The following is a 21427-nucleotide window of genomic DNA, read 5'->3' on the forward strand; positions in this document are numbered from 1 at the left end:
TTCGGCATTGTGCGCCACTGAGTCGCATTATGCTCTGTAATTGGAAAACAGCCCGGTTACGTTGATGAATTTTGTTGAAATTTATATTTTGGTTTTATGGCATTAAAATGATTTATAAATATAAATTTATAAAGAATAGAAAAAGAGGCGGGACTCGAACCCGCATCCTTTCGCGCCATTCCGGGGCGGATGCCTGACCAACTCAGCCACTCGTGGTCGAGTTGGTCGAGTTGGTCAGGCATCCGCCCCGGAATGTCCCGCCCTTGGTATAAGCTATTAAATTTGTCTTAAATGTACACGACAAAATTGACAATTACGAAATATTTATAAACTTGAATCTTGACAAATGACATTGTCATTGATGGTTTTGATAAAATTGTGCCTGGAAATATAATAATTTTATTAATTTAAAATAAAAATGAATTTATTATTATGACATCTTAATAATCAGGATTTTATCTAAAGTAGTTTAAGCTTATTCTAATGAACATATAGTGTATAATTAGATAACCGTTTACTTTCTGTAATAACTATGTTTACAAGATTTATTTGTACAGTAAAAGATGCTTGGATGAGAAAAAATAATATGAGGTTGGAACTATTAATGAAAATTTTCTGTTGCGACATCTGTTCATATGTCAATTATTAGAATTAAGAAACATAATATAAAATCATCTATTATAATACATAATTGCAGGCTAATATCCTCAATGAAGACATGCTATTCAACTAAATATGTGTTCAAAGCCGAACCTGATAGATTCAAGGGTGTAACAGTTGACACGGTTGATGTAAAATACAGCAATGATGAATTTTTGATTAAATTAGAAGGTAAATTATAATTAGAATGATTTGAGTCAATAAAAAAATAAGTTTTAAATATACATATTATACTTCTTATAATGTTATAGATTCTCTAAAGCAATGGCATGAAGAGGGGAAAAGGTGCATATGGTTTAAAATTCGAATCCAGAGTTCCGAGTATGTTCCCCTATTAGCTAAGGTAATTTTTTCTTTAAAATAAGATTAGCTATGTTTTATTTAGTGCTTGTTACATTTTCATTTTTATAAAGTTTGGTATCCTTAGAGAGGTTTTCATTTTCATCATGCTAGAGATGACTTTGTGATGATGTATAAGTGGCTTCCGTTGGACTCTACTCCAAATTTACCACCAGCAAGCCATACAAACCTGGGTGTGGGTGCCTTGGTGTTAAATGATAAACAACAGCTATTGGCAATATCAGAGAAACATTATAATTACCCACACTGGAAGTTGCCAGGTGGCTATGTAGAAAGAGGTACGTAATTTTTTTATTATTTTATCAACTGTATAAACTATAAACAATCAAGAAAACACATGACCCTTTTGGAAAGTGGAATATAAATGGGAATATGTAATTGAAGTTTATGCTCATGGAGGAAATATATTTGTAAGAAAAATCATATTTTTCGATACCAAGTTAATTCCTACACTACTTAAATAATAATTAAATAATAAATATTTTTAGGAGAAGACATCAAAGATGCTGGTGTGCGAGAAGTAAAAGAGGAAACTGGAGTGGACTGTAGTTTTGAATCAATAATTACATTCAGGCATTCTCACAATATGATGTATGGTAACTCAGATATTTATATCCTGATGATGATGAAAGCTATTTCAGAAGATATTGTACAATCACACAGAGAAGTTAAAGATTGCAAGTGGATGGCCATAGATGAGTATACAAACCATCCTCATGTACATGAATTCAATAGATTGGTTGTGAAAAATGCACTTATGTATAAGGAAAGAAACTTCAAACTAGATATTAAGCAGAAAACAGTGACTTGGCCCACTGCAACAAGAGTAATGAATTATTTAGTACCTTCAGGTTATGAATCGCATTGATGGAAAGATTATTTTGTTTATATTATATAAATGGGCAGTGTTTTAACAAGTTTGACCTTTGTATATATTGTATAATAGAAAGATGTTATGTATATAATATAATGTTTTGTGAATATAAATAAATTTTATTCTGTTATCAACATTATTTTTATTTATCAAATTTAGCTTTCCTACTAGTCCTACCTAATCATACCAAGAACAGTGTACTGAAATTTGGAAATGATAATATCTGTCCTGAATATCCTACTACCTATTATGTATATATAAATCTCGTGTCACAATGTTTGTCCTCAATGGACTCCTAAACCACTTAACCGATTATAATGAAATGCGCATGCCATGTGCAGTTCGATCCAACTTGAGAGATAGGATAGTTTAAACATGTAGGTACCACGGGCGAAGCCGGGGCGGACCGCTAGTATAATTATAATATTATAAATGCGAAAGTTTGTGAGGGTGTGTATATGTGTGTTTGTTACTCTTTCACGCAAATACTACAGAACCAATTACAATGAAATTAAGCACACCTATAGAGGGTAACTTGGATTAACACATAAGATGGGATTAATCCCGGAAATCCCACGGGAACGGGAACTATGCGGGTTTTTCTTTGAAAACGCGGGCGGAAAGCTAATTTACAATAAAATAAAACTATGTTATTTTTTTGATTATCGATACCGTATCGATCCACTGTCAAAGTCGTAAGCGATAAGGTTAATATACCAACCTCAGGGTTGAATTTTTATTTCACATGCGTCCATAAAACGTATTTCCTCAACCATCCTCAACATACTACCTATATCCTGTACGTTCTGCTATTCTCATGTACTTAGGCGATAGTACTTCTTAGAATATTAATTCAAATAGGATACTTCTATTACCTTAATCAACGTGGTAAAAATAATAATTAATTAGACTTGGCGAGGTATACGAACACAAAGATCTAGATTCTAGGCGATTGTTTTCATTGGTCAAAGTAGTATTTTAATTTATATCTTTGAATTTAAAATATGTACCTATATATATATAACTATTGTAGGTATGTATTCTGATGCGAAAGTATGTTTGCTCTGTTTATCGTAAAAAGCGCTGTTACGCTTTTAGATTAAGATCGATTTGTATAAAATATAAAATTAAAATACATATATATGAAAGACCAGAGTCGTAGTCGTAGTAGTACTTCCCTATATTTTAAGTACAGTCACGAGCAATAATATATGCCTAGGGGGCGATGTGCAAAAATATCTGTCACTAGAACTAATTCAATAATATCTATCTGCCCGTATACAGCAAAAATATCTGACATTAGTAGGCAGCATAATAAAGTGGCATCAAAATTATGTGACGAAAATTTTACAGCAAATAATTGTGACAACCTCTCACGGCATAAATATGTGACATCAACTAGGAAGCAATAATATCTGACACAATTTCATATTTCTGTATTTTGCATAGATTTCTCATACAAATCAAAAATATGTGACATCAACTAGGTGGCAATAATATCTGACACAATTTCATATTTCTATATTTTGCATAGTTTCCTCACAAAAAGCATAAATATGTGACATCAACTAGGAAGCAATAATATCTGACACAATTTCATATTTCTGTATTTTGCATAGATTCCTCATACAAATCAAAAATATGTGACATCAACTAGGTGGCAATAATATCTGACACAATTTCATATATTTCTATATTTTGCATAGTTTCCTCACAAAAAGCATAAATATGTGACATCAACTAGGAAGCAATAATATCTGACACAATTTCATATTTCTGTATTTTGCATAGATTCCTCATACAAATCAAAAATATGTGACATCAACTAGGTGGCAATAATATCTGACACAATTTCATATTTCTATATTTTGCATAGTTTCCTCACAAAAAGCATAAATATGTGACATCAACTAGGAAGCAATAATATCTGACACAATTTCATATTTCTGTATTTTGCATCGATTCCTCACAAAAAGCATAAATATGTGACATCAACTAGGAAGCAATAATATCTGACACAATTTCATATTTATATATTTTGCATCGATTCCTCACAAAAAGCATAAATATGTGACATCAACTAGGAAGCAATAATATCTGACACAATTTCATATTTATATATTTTGCATCGATTCCTCACAAAAAGCATAAATATGTGACATCAACTAGGAAGTAATAATATCTGACACAATTTCATATTTCTGTATTTTGCATAGATTCCTCATACAAATCAAAAATATGTGACATCAACTAGGTGGCAATAATATCTGACACAATTTCATATATTTCTATATTTTGCATAGTTTCCTCACAAAAAGCATAAATATGTGACATCAACTAGGAAGCAATAATATCTGACACAATTTCATATTTCTGTATTTTGCATAGATTCCTCATACAAATCAAAAATATGTGACATCAACTAGGTGGCAATAATATCTGACACAATTTCATATATTTCTATATTTTGCATAGTTTCCTCACAAAAAGCATAAATATGTGACATCAACTAGGAAGCAATAATATCTGACACAATTTCATATTTCTGTATTTTGCATAGATTCCTCATACAAATCAAAAATATGTGACATCAACTAGGAAGCAATAATATCTGACACAATTTCATATTTCTGTATTTTGCATAGATTTCTCATACAAATCAAAAATATGTGACATCAACTAGGTGGCAATAATATCTGACACAATTTCATATTTCTATATTTTGCATAGTTTCCTCACAAAAAGCATAAATATGTGACATCAACTAGGAAGCAATAATATCTGACACAATTTCATATTTCTGTATTTTGCATAGATTCCTCATACAAATCAAAAATATGTGACATCAACTAGGTGGCAATAATATCTGACACAATTTCATATATTTCTATATTTTGCATAGTTTCCTCACAAAAAGCATAAATATGTGACATCAACTAGGAAGCAATAATATCTGACACAATTTCATATTTCTGTATTTTGCATAGATTCCTCATACAAATCAAAAATATGTGACATCAACTAGGTGGCAATAATATCTGACACAATTTCATATTTCTATATTTTGCATAGTTTCCTCACAAAAAGCATAAATATGTGACATCAACTAGGAAGCAATAATATCTGACACAATTTCATATTTCTGTATTTTGCATCGATTCCTCACAAAAAGCATAAATATGTGACATCAACTAGGAAGCAATAATATCTGACACAATTTCATATTTATATATTTTGCATCGATTCCTCACAAAAAGCATAAATATGTGACATCAACTAGGAAGTAATAATATCTGACACAATTTCATATTTCTGTATTTTGCATCGATTCCTCACACAAAGCATAAATATGTGACACCGACTAGGTGGCAATAATATCTGACACAATTTTATATTTCTGTATTTTGCGTTGATTCCACACTAAAAGCATAAATATGTGACATCAACTAGGAAGCAATAATATCTGACACAATTTTATTTTCAATTTAATATTGAATTAATACAAAATAAATAAATTTTATTTTAAATACGTTGTTTTAAAACATTATTAGTTATTACCATATTGTATATTAGTGCCGTCGTTGTATACTACATATTGTATGTCTAGATATTATATCCTGCTAGCTTAACACCCGCGGCTTCGCCCGCGTTTTCAAAGAAAAACCCGCATAGTTTCCGTCCCTGTGGGATTTCCAGGATCATAAGCGTTAATCCAAGTTACCTTCTATGTGTGTGCTAAATTCCATTTTCTCTTTTATTTGTGTGAAAGAGTAACAAACATCCTTACATGATACTAACGAACTTTCGCATTTATAATATTAGAAGGATATCATATCATGACAAAATTAAAGTATTCATATACTTATATGAATGCCCACTTGGGTAGATCTATTTTATTTGAAGGTTCAGTGTAACCTTCGTGTATTATTTAGAAATTGTTTTGTCACATGTTTTGTTATATTTGACGTTAGCGGCGTTTGACACGATTGCTCCGTTATTCATTTTGATTTACCTATTATTAGCCTATAATATTGCTATTATTTTATTGAGTATCGAATATTATGGCAAGTGATCATATTATCGTAATTTTATTAAAAAAAAAATATTTACAAAATATAATGTGTCTTTTGTTCATATTCTTACCCCAGCAAAATACATAACACTAATTCAATAAATAACGTTTTGCCTTTTTAAAATCCTATCCTATCTTATCCTACTAGTCCTACTATAATCCTACTTCCTATCCTACTAATCTAGTATTATTAATGCAAAAGTTTGTGAGGATGTGTATATGTGTGTTTGTTACTCTTTCACGCAAATACTACTGAACCGATTACAATAAAATTTAGCAGACATATAAATGGTAACTTGGGTTAACACTTAGGATAGGTTTTATCCCAAAATTCCCACGGGATCGGGACCTATGCGGTTTTTCTGTGAAAACGCAGGCGAAGCCGCGGGCGGAAAGCTAGTGTCACATATTTATGCTTTTTGTGAGGAATCAATTATATTTTACAATACAGAAATATAAAATTGTGTCAGATATTATTGCCGCCTAGGTGACGTCACATATTTATGCTTCGAGAGGTTGTCACAATTATTTGCTGTAACATTTTCGTCACATAATTTTGATGCCACTTTATTATGCTACCTACTAATGTCAGATATTTTTGCTGTATACGGGCAGACAGATATTATTGAACCCGTTCTTATGACAGATATTATTGCTAATCTGCAAATGGTAATATATTTATGCTTCTGACTGTACATACCTACAATTAATAATTAATATCTACTTGATGTTTTTCCAAAAATCAAATGGGTAGGTATTATGAAGGATTGGAAAAGCTATTTTAACTGATTTAGCTGGAAACCATATTTTTTCTATTTTATATCATTTTCTTTATGTTACGTAAAATTAATTAATATCTAACATTAATTACTCTCTCTCATCTCAACTCAACAACAACAATAATAAAATAATAATATTATATTATTATTAGAGCCCATCAGAAAAGTACGAGCTCTATAATAATAATAATTTATTATTAGAGCTCGCACTTTTCTGATGGGTCGCCCAATGGTAAGCGATGACTACCGTTCATAAAATATATTAGCAGAGACCATAATTATTGTTCAGTCTCAGCCACTGATCGTACGAAATACAGTATGTATTCGAATGCTCCTACTCTTATTTCACGCCATCTGTATGGATGAAGTAACCGATGCGTGCTTGATTCCCACAATGCAAATAAAATCAAGCTATGTTAAAACCTACGAATAAAAACGTTTCCTTTGTAAAAAGTAACAACTGAAGCCAGCAACATCCATCCGCACAAAAATTTGTGAGAGCAAATTCAGTTCCATAACGAATTTGAGAAACTTTGTATCTATTAAAGATCTTTAGAGAAACGTTATTTCTAAATGTTATCAACAACATATAAAGTACCTAAGTCCAGCATTGGAGCTGCGGCTTCGGATAACAAACTATTTTGTATTTTTTATTTTACATTTAATAAAAAGCTTTTACAGTACAAATATTCACATCAAATTAAAAATATATGCAGTAATATGAATTTAGCAGCCACACCTATATGTACATACGTGGAAGTAATTATTAAAATTGATGAATAGTTGAATATCTAAATTACAAATTGATAAAGAGTTTCAACTGTAGTTTAAGTTATATTTGTCTTTTCCATCCGGACAACAATTCATTTTTGGCATAAATGCTCGAGTGATTTGTTTGCACTTCGCCATTATTCCTTTTCCGTTCTTCTTTGTTGATCCCTGTAACAAAAATAGCATACATAGGTAACATAGGCACAGAATTCAAAAGGTACTTTTTAAAATTAATTTAATATACATTTTTGATTGGAAATGAGCAATGAAGCTATATTTTTTTGCTACATGCTCCAGTACATAATATGCTCCATATACTACCACGGATTAATAGTTACTACTAACACGTAGTTTCAGCCAACAGCTATGATAATGAATGAATAATGCATTGTATATACACTGATACAGGGTGTCCCACTCTTGGTATACTAAGCGCGAAGGGACTTGTAAACTTGGACGAGCTCAGAATACCGGTGGTGGGACACCCTGTATAGTGGAGTGCCTGTAGTATTCAAAACCGTAACACCTCGGATTAGAGCTGTTATAGTGAATGAATTAATATGATCGATGTGGGATATTGTTTTTTAATTCATTCATTCACTATAACTCTAATCCGAGGTGAAAACCCCCAGGCGCTCCACTTATATTATACTTTCAATAACAACTCATTGTCACATTATTTATGAATACTTATCAATAATAGGTAGATATATTATCAAGAATATTTGAAATGTACTTGTTTATGCTATTTTCGAATATTAATTTAACGTTTTCAGAGCAGTTACAATCAATTTCACATTGAACTAGTGGCGTAACTATAGCTTTAGCCCCGTGGCTAATTCATCGGATAGGGCAATGCCTCGGGTTGCTCAAGCTATATTCCTTTGTTCGTTATTACTAAGATGGCTTAGTTATTTATATTATCTGTTATTTATATTATATATTATTATCTGTTCTCATAGACAGACATATACTTTTGTGAGGATAGATTCAAGCGTTCTGGCTTCCTGACGGTTAATTTCGAACCCCACAGATTACTAAATATGTAGTTACTACCTCAGGTGCCTATGCGCTATGGAGTAAAACATATTTTAATATTATATAACCAGGATTAACCATTTATAGGATACTAGAGGTCCGCCCCGGCTTCGCCCGTGGTACATAGTTATTTCGCAATAAAAGGTAGCCTATGTCCTTTCTCGGGTATCAAAATATCTCCATACCAAATTTCATGCAAATTGGTTCAGTAGTTTAGGCATGATTGAGTAACAGACAGACAGACAGAGTTACTTTCGCATTTATAATATTAGTATGGATATTAAAACTATGACAAATAAAAAATGATTGATAGATTATTGTTGTCATAAAATACCGTTCTCTTATCGTTTATTCTTATTTATCTGGCCTAATCATTTTTTCACTCCCATTTTATCAAAGGAACCTAGACCTATAAAGTTAACATTTACCAGTTGCCCAAGTTTATTGGATCGTTTAATTTTAAAATTCTACCTAAGAATTAAAGTTTGAATTCAACAATTTAGATCAAGTAGTAACTAGTAGGAGTTCTAGTTTAATCTAGTAGAAATTAAAAATTAAAACTGATTTAAAACGCGATTTAATTATGACACATCTATCGTATTGTATTATCGCTCTAGAGTCTAGAAAGTGAAGTTCATTTTTTTGTTCCGAACATTACGGGCTACAAGGCCGACATTATGTTTATGCAAATGTTTTAACAATAGCCTTCGTACGTATAGGTAGATATACAATTTTGTCATTCAACAATCAACACAAGTGAAGTCAATATAATAGAGTTAAGCGATAACCTAAGTATGTACGGTCTACTTATTTAAGTTTTTTAAATATGTACTGCATTCGCGACAAAAGGAAAACTCATAAAAGTTTCACTTAGCGAGAACCATGTTACCTATATTTATAAATCATGACATGTTTACAGTCCAAAACAACCGTGTAATCTAGTCTTAAAATCTTGTGATAAAGTGTATTTTTGCAATCACGAAGTTTCAACAGCGACGTTAATGTTTTTTTGAAAATCAACTATATTTTAAAATGTTTGCTCAATGGCATTTAAATTCTTAGACACGGTTCACAGTAAAAAAGGTTGTCTTACCTCCTTCGTTTCTGATCCATCATGTTTGAGGGTAAAGTATAAAGAGAAGCTCATAAACAATAGTTTTAATGTTATTGCCACGGACACCACTATTATGAAAGCATATGTCATATTTCGGATTTTATGTTGAACACAGCAAGTGTCTTAACTATATACGTGCACCGCTTACAACAGCACCAAGTAACTGGTTACGAATGCTGATTTTACCAAAGCAATTGTAATCACGGTTGATAAATATCATTGGAGGTGGCCGTTTTCCAATTCTCGTGTCAATAACATTAAAAATATTACGTTCACGTTCAAATGTCAGTTCCACTTAATTTAAAATTTATGAGCTAATTAATTGATATGAATAAATAAATGAAGTATTCCTTTCCTAATTAACGATCCTTGGTAAATTATACAGTAGGTAATTAATGTTTTATTTTTGAACAAGGAATATAGTCCATTGAATGAGTCCCTCCAAGGGGGGTCTAGAGTGCGTGAGTTAGTAACGTAAGATGTTTCTTCGGAAACATGTCAAGAGTCCCTAGGTAATAAACATACTAAAACCCCGGGCCACTAGGAGGAGCCCCGGAGTGGGGGGAGGGGGGAAATGGGTCCATTTTTTCATTTTTCGCTTAAATCTCAAAAACGGTACATGTTAGAGAAAAACTTTCAAGGAAAAATTGAAAGGCCATAAAATTATCTACAAGTTGTACCTGAATCATTTTTTCCTATATCCTACCGTTTCTGAGTTATACGCAGTAAAACATGATTTTGGCTCAAACAATTTCAACATCAATCGATCAAAAAATATTTCTTTCTTCCAAAAAACTCAAATGTGCAACTTGTGACCAGTACTGATAGATTGCTCTTAATTAGGTCTATAATTGGTAAAATAAACACATTCCTCCATGGAAGCCTTTAGGAGGAATCGATTGTCAAAATATTATATTAGGGCAGTTTGAGTTACTGAACTTGATCTTTTTATTTTTTTCTTCCAAAAAACTCAAAAGTGCAACTTGTGACCGGTACAGATAGATTGCTCATAATTAGGTCTATCATTGCTAAAAATACCAGATTCCACCACGGAGGCGTTTACGGGGAATTGAATTTTATCAGGGTAGTTACGATACATGAACTTTTTATTTTTTTTTTCCAAAAAGCTCAAAAGTGCAACTTGTGACCGGTACAGATAGATTGCTCATAATTAGGTCTATCATTGATAAAAATACCAGATTCCACCATGGAGGCGTTTACGGGGAATTGAATTTTATTAGGGTAGTTAGTTAAAAAGTTCATGTATCGTAACTACCCTAATAAAATTCAATACCTCCTAAAGGCCTCCATGGTGGAATCTGGTTTTTTTATCAATGATAGACCTAATTATGAGCAATCTATCGGTACCGGTCACAAGTTGCACTTTTGAGTTTTTTTGGAAGAAAAAAAATAAAAAGTTCAAGTATCGTATCTACCCTAATAAAATTCAATTCCCCGTAAACGCCTCCGTGGTGGAATCTAGTATTTTTATCAATGATAGACCTAATTATGAGCAATCTATCTGTACCGGTCACAAGTTGCACTTTTGAGTTTTTTGGAAGAAAAAAATAAAAAGATCAAGTTCAGTAACTCAAACTACCCTAATATAGTATTTTGACAATCGATTCCTCCTAAAGGCTTCCATGGAGGAATGTGTTTATTTTACCAATTATAGACCTAATTAAGAGCAATCGAACAGTACCAGTCACAAGTTGCACTTTTGAGTTTTTTGGAAGAAAAAAATAAAAAGATCAAGTTCAGTAACTCAAACTACCCTAATATAGTATTTTGAAAATCGATTCCTCCTAAAGGCTTCCATGGAGGAATGTGTTTATTTTACTAATTATAGACCTAATTAAGAGCAATCTATCAGTATCGGTCACAAGTTGCACTTTTGAGTTTTTTTGGAGAAAAAAAATAAAAAGTTCAAGTATCGTAACTACCCTAATAAAATTCAATTCCCCGTAAACGCCTCCGTGTTGGAATCTGGTATTTTCATCAATGATAGACCCAATTATGAGCAATCTATCTGTACCGGTCACAAGTTGCACTTATGAGTTTTTTGGAAGAAAAAAATAAAAAGATCAAGTTCAGTAACTCAAACTACCATAATATAATATTTTGACAATCGATTCCTCCTAAAGGCTTCCATGGAGGAATGTGTTTATTTTACCAATTATAGACCTAATTAAGAGCAATCTATCAGTACCGGTCACAAGTTGCACTTTTGAGTTTTTTGGAAGAAAGAAATATTTTTTGATCGATTGATGTGGAAATTGTTTGAGCCAAAATCATGTTTTACTGCGTATAACTCAGAAACGGTAGGATATAGGAAAAAATGATTCAGGTACAACTTGTAGATAATTTTATGGCCTTTCAACTTTTCCTTGAAAGTTTTTCTCTAACATGTACCGTTTTTGAGATTTAAGCGAAAAATGAAAAAATGGACCCATTTTCCCCCTCCCCCCACTCCGGGGCTCCTCCTAGTGGCCCGGGGTTTTAGTATGTTTATTACCTAGGGACTCTTGACATGTTTCCGAAGAAACATCTTACGTTACTAACTCACGCACTCTAGAACTTTTTATTCAATGGACTAATATCCGAATTCTTGTTTAATAATAGGTAAGTAATTAGATAGGATCATAGTAATATGTTAAATATTAAGATTATACCTATAGAATGTTGATATAATATAAATAATTTCTTATCTTCGTATCTAGGTATATCATTGAGGTACTATGTACTACGTAGTAGGTACATATTAACTCAATGAGGTACATTTATCCCTTCTTGATTAGGACATTGCAAGTCTGCTAAGAAGCCACTTTCAAATTCTAATAAGCATTGTAGAAAATTATATCAAGTCCAGAAGATACTACTTTGGTCAGTTAAAAACCGCAACGCAATGCTTGTTCATACCAAATCGACACTAGTAGGTATAGACCTAAATTAAGTATGTACCTACCTACAGGATGTGACAGTTTGTTCCACTATAAAAGTATAAAACTTCGTAATTTTTACCCGACTACGGCAAAGCAAACGGAGGGTTATGATTTTGACAGGCTATGTATGTATGTATACCTATATGTATGTTCATCTTTTCCCTCGTAACTTCTAAACTACATAACAGAATTCGACAAATAAGCATTAGAAGCGTCTTAATTGTCCGCTGGTTTTTTTTTATGATAAAATACTGGACGAGTTATCGTAGCCCGAGAAGTAACGATTGACCAAATTTCTTTAAATTCGTTTCTTTTAATAATATGTCGTGTAATTCAGGATCCATCGCCCATTTTTGCACTTGATTACTATCAAGCTAATTTTCCCTGAGTAGCTTTATTTTGATGAGACGCCCAATAATTTCATGTACGAGACTCTCGATTGTGGTAGCTTACAGAGGTAACAAGGATAAAATGTTATGATTTGATGGTTCTCAAATATTTATTACTAACTGAATTTTTTTTTGTTCAATCTCTAGATAATTATCTAAATTATTCGAAAAAATATTTGACCTACAAAATCTATGGTTTGATCAAAGAGTCCCCTCTTTCCAATGTGTATCGATAACGAGGTCATCATAAATGATTACTAACCAGCAGATTTTTTTGTTTTCACTCAGTTAAAATTTATACAGGGTGTCCCAAAAAGTAGTGATGAACGGAAGCTGGGAGGTAGAGGACCAAGAGGGCTATCCGAATCACCCCCATGTGTGTTATGCGATTTTTCGTATTTTCGGAGTTATTACATTTTTTTCAATTTTTCATCTATCGCCGAGTACGATGAGATTTTTATTTATGGTGACGTGAATTATTGCGCTAGATGCTTGATTTTTTTTTGTGTGCTAAGCTGAAAGATAGGCCAATTCAGTATGGTAACATTTACTATCGTTAGATCTTTGAATGGAATAAAAAAAACAATTAAATGCCAAGAAAGATAAAATTACCCAGTATGTTCATAACTTCAAGGGCCCATAAAAAATAAAATCACATAAAAAAGGTTTTCCATTTGGCTTTTAAAAACTTGCTCTATCGATCAGGTAGCTATCCTAAAAAATTCATTTTATTATTCTGAAGGCTTCAATCGAAAAATTGAAATCTTAATGTGGTAAGTGCAAAATTTTTATTAACATGATGATCATTAAAACCAATAAATAGGTGTTTAATTACCAGAATTTTTTTAAAATAGCCCCGCTGTTGCTCAATGCAAGTGCGACATCACCGTAAAAAGTTGTCTTTTTAATGGCTGAATGTTCTTTTATCATTTTTAATGGTTTCTTCTGCTACTATGAATTTCCGGGTTATTTCGTCCAAATTGGGGCATTCTCTCAAGTAGCCGAGGTCTTTTTAGTATCCCCATTGAAACAATTCAATGGGGTTTAGGTCGAGGGACCGTGGAGGCCAGGCTTTAAGGTAGGCGTCACCGGCGCATGCGCAGGCTGCAACGACCAATCCATCTTTCAGGGTATTTTTGCCCTTTAGCCTGACCTCCACGGTCTCCGGACATAAACCCTATTGAATTTTTTCCGTGGGGATACTACAAAGACGAGAGACTGCCACAATTTGGACGAAATAACCCGGAAATTCATAGTAGCAGAAGAAACCATTAAAAATGATAAAAGAACATTCAGACATTAAAAAGATAACTTTTTACGGTGATGTCGCACTTGCATTGAGCAACAGCGGGGCTATTTTAAAAAAATTCTGGTAATTAAACACCTATTTATTGGTTTTAATGATCATCATGTTAATAAAAATTTTGCACTTACCACATTAAGATTTCAATTTTTCGATTGAAGCCTTCAGAATAATAAAATGAATTTTTTAGGGTAGCTACCTGATCGATAGAGCAAGTTTTTAAAAGCCAAATGGAAAACCTTTTTTATGTGATTTTATTTTTTTATGGGCCCTTGAAGTTATAAACATACTGGGTAATTTTATCTTTCTTGGCATTTAATTGTTTTTTTTATTCCATTCAAAGATCTAACGATAGTAAATGTTACCATACTGAATTGGCCTATCTTTCAGCTTAGCACACAAAAAAAATCAAGCATCTAGCGCAATAATTCACGTCACCATAAATAAAAATCTCATCGTACTCGGCGATAGATGAAAAATTGAAAAAAATGTAATAACTCCGAAAATACGAAAAATCGCATAACACACATGGGGGTGATTCGGATAGCCCTCTAAGTCCTCTACCTCCCAGCTTCAGTATATCACTACTTTTTGGGACACCCTGTATAATTCAACAGACATATTGTCCTTCAAATTGCATAATAAATATTTGAGAACCATCAAATCAACACATTTTATCCTTGTTACCTCTTTTATATGTTCTGTGCTTGTTAAATGTTACCTCTGTTAGCTACCACAATCGAGAGTTTCGTACAGGAAATTATTAGGCGTCTCATCAAAATAAAGCTACTCTCGGAGTAATCACGTGCAAAAATGGGCGAAGGATCCTGGACTAGTGTCCATATCATAGATTTGCTCACTTCACAAAATGCTCGAGTGTCTAGATACTTCATAAAATAGTTTTATTTCATGGGCAAGACAAAATTTAGATTGAAATGAACAAAGCGAAGATTGTATAATATACCTATTTTAGTTTTCTTTTTCTAAAGACCCTATGTATTTATGGGTAAAATATACAACTCATGTACCTAGTATTTTTTTTTTGGATTGACCAAGACGTAATCAAAACAATAATCTAGTTATTCTGGGAAAAGGATACATATCATTTTTAGACTATGACGTTATGGGCAGATAAATAATGAACGTCGTATTTTATCATTTTACCTAAAATATTATGAATTACCTAACCCTAGATGTGTGATTCAACATTTCGTAATTAGATATTTATCACGAGGTAACTAACTGAAGAATTTCAAATGCCTTTTCCAAGCGTTTCCAACTTCCATTAACTAGAAAGTCACTACGTATAAAAATACGTACTTACAAATAAAAATGTGAATATTTATCGTCAAAATGCCGAATTTAGAGCTTTCACACCTATTGTTCAAATTAATATGGTATCAAACCTTAAAAAACTATAAAAACATCTCGCATAATAATCCTGAGGAAAATTTCGGCGCTATGAAAATACTGAAAATCATCTCGCGATTAATGTCTCTTGCCGTCATAGGTATTATATACCTATGTATAAGAAAATTATAAAAATCGCAACATGATAAACATTTCCTTTTCATATACCTAATGCAAATTGTAAACCTGTATTAGCAAAATAATATATCTACTAGATAGACGTAGGGTTCAAATCAATTTGGTTGTCATTAATAATTTAATTTATAATGTTCGCCCTACGTACCTACGCCTAATATTTATACTTTGACTTTAGAGCTAATGTATATCACGTTTATTTCACGTCTGTATTATCAGAAACGATTTGAAAATGTACACGTTTATAGATAGGATAAGAGTTATTTATTGTTCTTAATTTTGATTTCATTAGAATTACCTACTTACATATTTCCAAATTGTTTCCATCGATTCTTATCGGTAGCTCAAGGATATTTGTATTTTATTTTATTGTATGTAGTTAATTCTACACTCAATAACATTTAAAATCCCATATGTAACATATTATACCTGTTGGTACATTATGCATTACGTTTTTTTTTTTCAATTATTTAAGAACACATCGAAAACGTGCTCTATTAAGCGATACATAAAATACAGTATCTTCTTTATCTTATCTTTTTAAACATTGATAATGATTTGATCAGGTATTCTCGTTCGTCTTTTTTAATTTCACATATCTACTAAACAATTTCAAGCGTCTTATCTAATAAAAACATTGACGTGATTTCCTGGTAATTGTTTTAAGTATATTCAGTAGCTGTATCAGAAATAGTTAGCGGGTTAATTGAGATGCATTATTCTCTATAGCGTCAATCGATTAAAAATAAGCAAAGGTTATTACTTATTACCAACTTCATTCAATAGGCATGACGACAGTATCCATAAATGATCGTATTAGTGTTTTTAAGGGAAAATGTATAATAAATAAATTAAATATAGCGACTTAGAAATCTTAAAAACATTAAGATTAATGAGATTATCAATAAAATAAAACATTGAAATTCTGAAGTTCGCCATTTTGACTAAAACACGCGTGACGTCACGCATAAGTAAACAACTCACGTCAGATGTATTTTGTTGTTATGAATATGTTGAGAATACGCATTTTTATTTATTTTCTATTGTTTCACGTATGCTTTATCGACTCAGAACAGAAATATAATTGCGAATTCACGAATACATGGTTCGGGATTCTCCGCGCCAACTTTATACAATAATTTCTTATTATTTTTTCGCTTGAAATAATTACTAACACATTTTTGAGCATTATTTTTATGTGGATTCACACTGCAATACTGCACACCACTTATAAACTTTGTAATTCGTTTCTATAACACATATTAAATAAAGACTTTTTTAATTTTCTTCGCAATGCGTACAAATAATTACGTATTTACCAAAGTTTGACGTCACGCCTACGCCATGACACCTGCGAGCTGTTTTGGCACAGATATTAAATATTTTTTGAAAAATGGCTTTAATCTTCGTTAAATTTAAGTATATTACCGAAATATAGGGTTTTTCTTGTATAGTAAACGTATACACACATTATGGAAGAGAATTTCAAAATCTTTCGTCATGCCTATTGCATGTAACCTTTTGACGTCATTATTTTTAAAATGTTGCTGCGGAAGAGGCATGCATCTACTTTTTTCATTGATATTCAAGAGGAGCTAGGTTCTTTTTTATTGCCATATTGTATACCTACGTAGTATATTATTATTAGTCTGTGGCCATAGCATGTTTTTGAGCGGTTCAAACCTAATTAATGATCGACAACATCAACAACATAACTTAATTTTTTTATTTATATAACTATAGTTATATAGTTACCAATAGTTAACTATAGTTATGTAGGCAAGTAAGTATACTTACTTGCCTACGTATTGTAGGTACTTCATCTTGCTATCTCCGGAAGACAAAATCGAATATGTTAAACGACATACGTCACTATTACTTTGATGATAAGACACATTTGCATATAAAGACAAGTGAGTATAATGTGATACAACAAACAGCCTTACTAAACGTAGTACATACTATCTCGATGTTACTAAACTATTGATTTTCATGAACGAATCTTGAACAAAGAGAGGCACGGAAATAGCTTTTTGTCCGACAATTTTAATATAATGTCTAAGTTTTCCTTCTTGGTAATCACAACAAAATCTATCAATTATTATATCGGTTTGAATCTAACAAAGGTTCTTGCGGTCAAGCTCTACACTTAGACACTATACTACACTCCACTCCAAAGCAATCAATGAGGGAAGGAAGCTGTTAAAATTTAAATTAGCATAACAAATACCCACATTCTAACTATATGATGATTGGCGACACTTCTATGTAATGAGTAGGTCAAAATCGGTATACGAAGGAGTTGATTACATACAAACATATAGATGAAGCTAATAAAAGCGTGTTAAAAACTTCAGAGCAAGATTCATAAATGTAATTGGAACCCGGAGTAACCAATAAAAGTAAATAGAATGCTATCATGATTTATGAAATGCATGAAGGCACTGGATTGAAAAACCTGGGTTCACGACCGTTATTACCGATTTTACAGTGTATCTTATATTGTACGCTTATAGTTCTTTCACCAAGAAGATTTTGCCAGTCAACGTGGACTGCTGAACTTAATTATTATTGAAGACTAAGTATAAAATATTGGCGTTCTAGAACAATGAGAAAATAAAATACTTGAGTAGGTACGGCAGCACTGATTCAAATATTTTTTTACTGATAACATGACGTGTGAACTGTGAAGATTATTGTAGGTATTTAGTGATCCTTGTTTTTTTTAAGGAACGAATTTGTAGTAAGTAGTAGTAGTACTTATGCCTACAATAATTCAAATTTTTAATAAATAAATATTTATAGCATAAGATTTTATGAAAAATGAGATTTCATGAATAATTTTTAATATTTTGTAGATTATAGAAAATTATCGCTACAAGTAAAGTGATCTCTTTCAGATAATTAAAAATAAAATATCAGCAATGCCGTGTTTTTTACGACTTCAATTCCATACGGTCTACATTTAAAATGACATTTATTCCGACTGAAAATTATTCTGGAAAACCTTAGCAAATGATTTCAATAGAACTTTCGATATGCCTCCTCCTATTCAGTTACAAACGAACGCATGTATTGAATTTCTCGTATTCCACCTTGTAGGGATTCTGTACAAAATTATCTAGAGGAACTTGGATCTTCACTAACAAATAAATAAAAAAAAATTTTCATCTCCTGAATTTTACTCAAAGCAAAAAAGTATAGCTGCGAAATCAATTCATTATCATTATCAGGGATATCATTTTATTTGGAACGTATAGATAACTATGTAATGGTAGGTTAAAATCATTGGTTAAAATTAAGTTAAAATATAAACGACATTATACGTCATAATGTTAACGGTTGGACTACCTTTAATGTAAGATAATATAAATAAAACGTGTATGTATCATGAAGATAAATAGCTTTACATTTATTTTGTGTTGTTTTTCTAAAGACAGATTTTGAATTTCTCTATCAATAACTAGTAAGTACCTATGCATCTGATGAATGCTACACCTCTCTCCCTCGAACTCCCTTGAGAAGATCAAACATATTATAAAGTATAGCTACAATTATAATTTATATCGCATCGTAAAGAGGAAAGCCTTATACATTTGTAGGTATGTCTCTACTCTCAACTACTCAACACCGCCATCGATTTTGAAAATTGTTTCAATAGCCACATCTTTACCAAGTAACAGAGGCTATTTTTAATTTTTATACCACGGGCATAGATTAGATAGCCACGGGGTAATCTTGTCGAAACCGGGGCAAGCAGCTAGTTATTTATTGAATATCGTTGAAGCTATATAGAAATATAATTGAAGACAAAACGACCACTAAACCTTTTAAGGTAAAAAGTGAACTTGAAGTTTTATCTACTGTGTTTAACAGCTATAAGTTTCAGATTTATGATTACGGCTTCACATTACACTTTTATAAGTGGGGACCATGTACATGATATTGTATTGATATGCAATACAACATCAAACTATAAGCAATAAGCATGCAATATGATGCATTACTCTGTACTTTTGATGTTTAGTAATTTTAAGTTTGGACTATGTATTTGTTTCGAACTTTGAGGGATTATCAAATGGCAATTTATTGACAAGCGAGAAAACTTAATAAAGCTTGATTATAATCTAAAAATATTATTAAATTATTTATTATTTATAGATTGAACTTCACCGAATTGAAATTGAAGTAATATTTCAGCGTAGCCTAAAGATGGTAGGTATATAAGAGTGGGCGTATATTACGTAATAGCTTATTTGACGTCGGCGCACTTGTTGCAAGGGATGAAACGCAACAGGTACATAAAGACGAGTAAATGGGCAATTCCAATCTTTATTATATCTACCACAATACCATTAGTATATATTAATGTATTCGCTATTACTTTATAGATAAGATAATAGAAATATTGTAAGTACATTGTATCTATGTATTGCGGAAATAATGTTTAGACAAAACTGCTTGCTTTGTTAAAATTATGTGGCTGAATTAAGGAAACATATAAATTGTGGAAAATAAATGAAAAATATTTTTTACGATATGACGATTGGCAAAATTTATCTATTCAGAAGATTCTTCTCATTCACAGCTGCAGAAGACAGATTGAGATATCCGTTTTGTTACATCTTCACAGCATTGTGTTTAAAATATGTAGCCTAAAACCAACCTATATAGAGATATTTATGCTAAAGAATATAGAATTCAATCTTAATTACTAAATTATTTTCTCTATCATAAATGTTTGTCATCAATCATCATAAACAGTATCAATATGCAGTTGTTATGTCGAAGGGACATCAATATATTGTTTTATATGTATGATCAAAGATTACATCACAGTATCATTGCTAGTGTGTCTACGCTGTTTACACGGGTTATTGATTTTACAGGATTTTACCTTCATGCACCCACGTAGATTATAAATATTCCCGGAGCTCGTGCAATGTTACAGACATGTTACAGATGATCTTTCCGTATGGTATTTAAGTATTATAAATACCTAATACTGAAATTTTTTCCCTGTATGAGTCGGTAGTATGTATTTATGTAGATTGAAGATATTAAAATAACTTATTCAGTAGGCAAAAAATTATAAACACAAACAATTTGTAGTTTTAATCATGTACATATTTCAGGTATAGCGAAAAGGGAGTTTTTTGTGCCTTATATTTGCATAAATTACGAAAACAAATAAACTTAAGTAGCGACAGCGCTAATTAGTTGATTGGTGACCTATAAGCGTTATTATAAAAAAAGAGCTATTTTAAAGTAGGTACATAGGAATTGTGTTAAGCCTTTCTGATCTCAATACCTCATTCAAGTATAAGAGGAGATGTATAAGGATTATGTTATTACGCTAATGATTTTGTGGCGCCTATGAGAATGTAAATAATTTTTGTAATGATTGTAACATTGTCTAAGAATTTTGTCGGTGCAGCCACACTTAATGTTTTTAAAGACTTGGTAGAGTTAAGATAGAGCTGAAAACGAAAGAGAGCTGCAATGTAGAGCCTGTTGAACTAGTCAAGAAGACAGTTTGTGGTTTCGCTGCTGGCTCATGGAGTGCGGTGCGGCGCGGTC

At 31.8% G+C, this 21427-nt stretch overlaps 1 protein-coding gene and 1 long non-coding RNA gene across 2 annotated transcripts; one reads left to right on the forward strand and one right to left on the reverse strand.

The window, feature by feature from the left end:
* The first annotated feature begins 349 nt into the window (after window positions 1–349).
* LOC149486519 (uncharacterized) lies at window positions 350–2024 on the forward strand. Its single transcript, XM_089698146.1, has 5 exons — window positions 350–591; window positions 698–831; window positions 912–1003; window positions 1088–1298; window positions 1509–2024. The coding sequence occupies exons 1-5, from the start codon at window positions 533–535 to the stop codon at window positions 1886–1888; spliced, it is 876 nt and encodes a 291-aa protein (XP_089554272.1). The 5' UTR covers window positions 350–532; the 3' UTR covers window positions 1889–2024.
* A 5139-nt stretch (window positions 2025–7163) lies between these two features.
* On the reverse strand, window positions 7164–9844 carry LOC149486520 (uncharacterized). The gene is made up of 2 exons (XR_016315962.1): window positions 9648–9844; window positions 7164–7684 (listed from the first exon to the last, which is right to left on the reverse strand). It is a non-coding gene; the product is annotated as an uncharacterized LOC149486520 (long non-coding RNA).
* Window positions 9845–21427: the final 11583 nt, after the last annotated feature.

This window comes from Colias philodice, chromosome 8, assembly GCF_061535455.1.
Source record: "Colias philodice isolate Cphi_HAF_F1 chromosome 8, ilColPhil1 Martin Lab GWU primary, whole genome shotgun sequence".
Classification (NCBI taxonomy): Eukaryota; Metazoa; Arthropoda; class Insecta; order Lepidoptera; family Pieridae; genus Colias; species Colias philodice.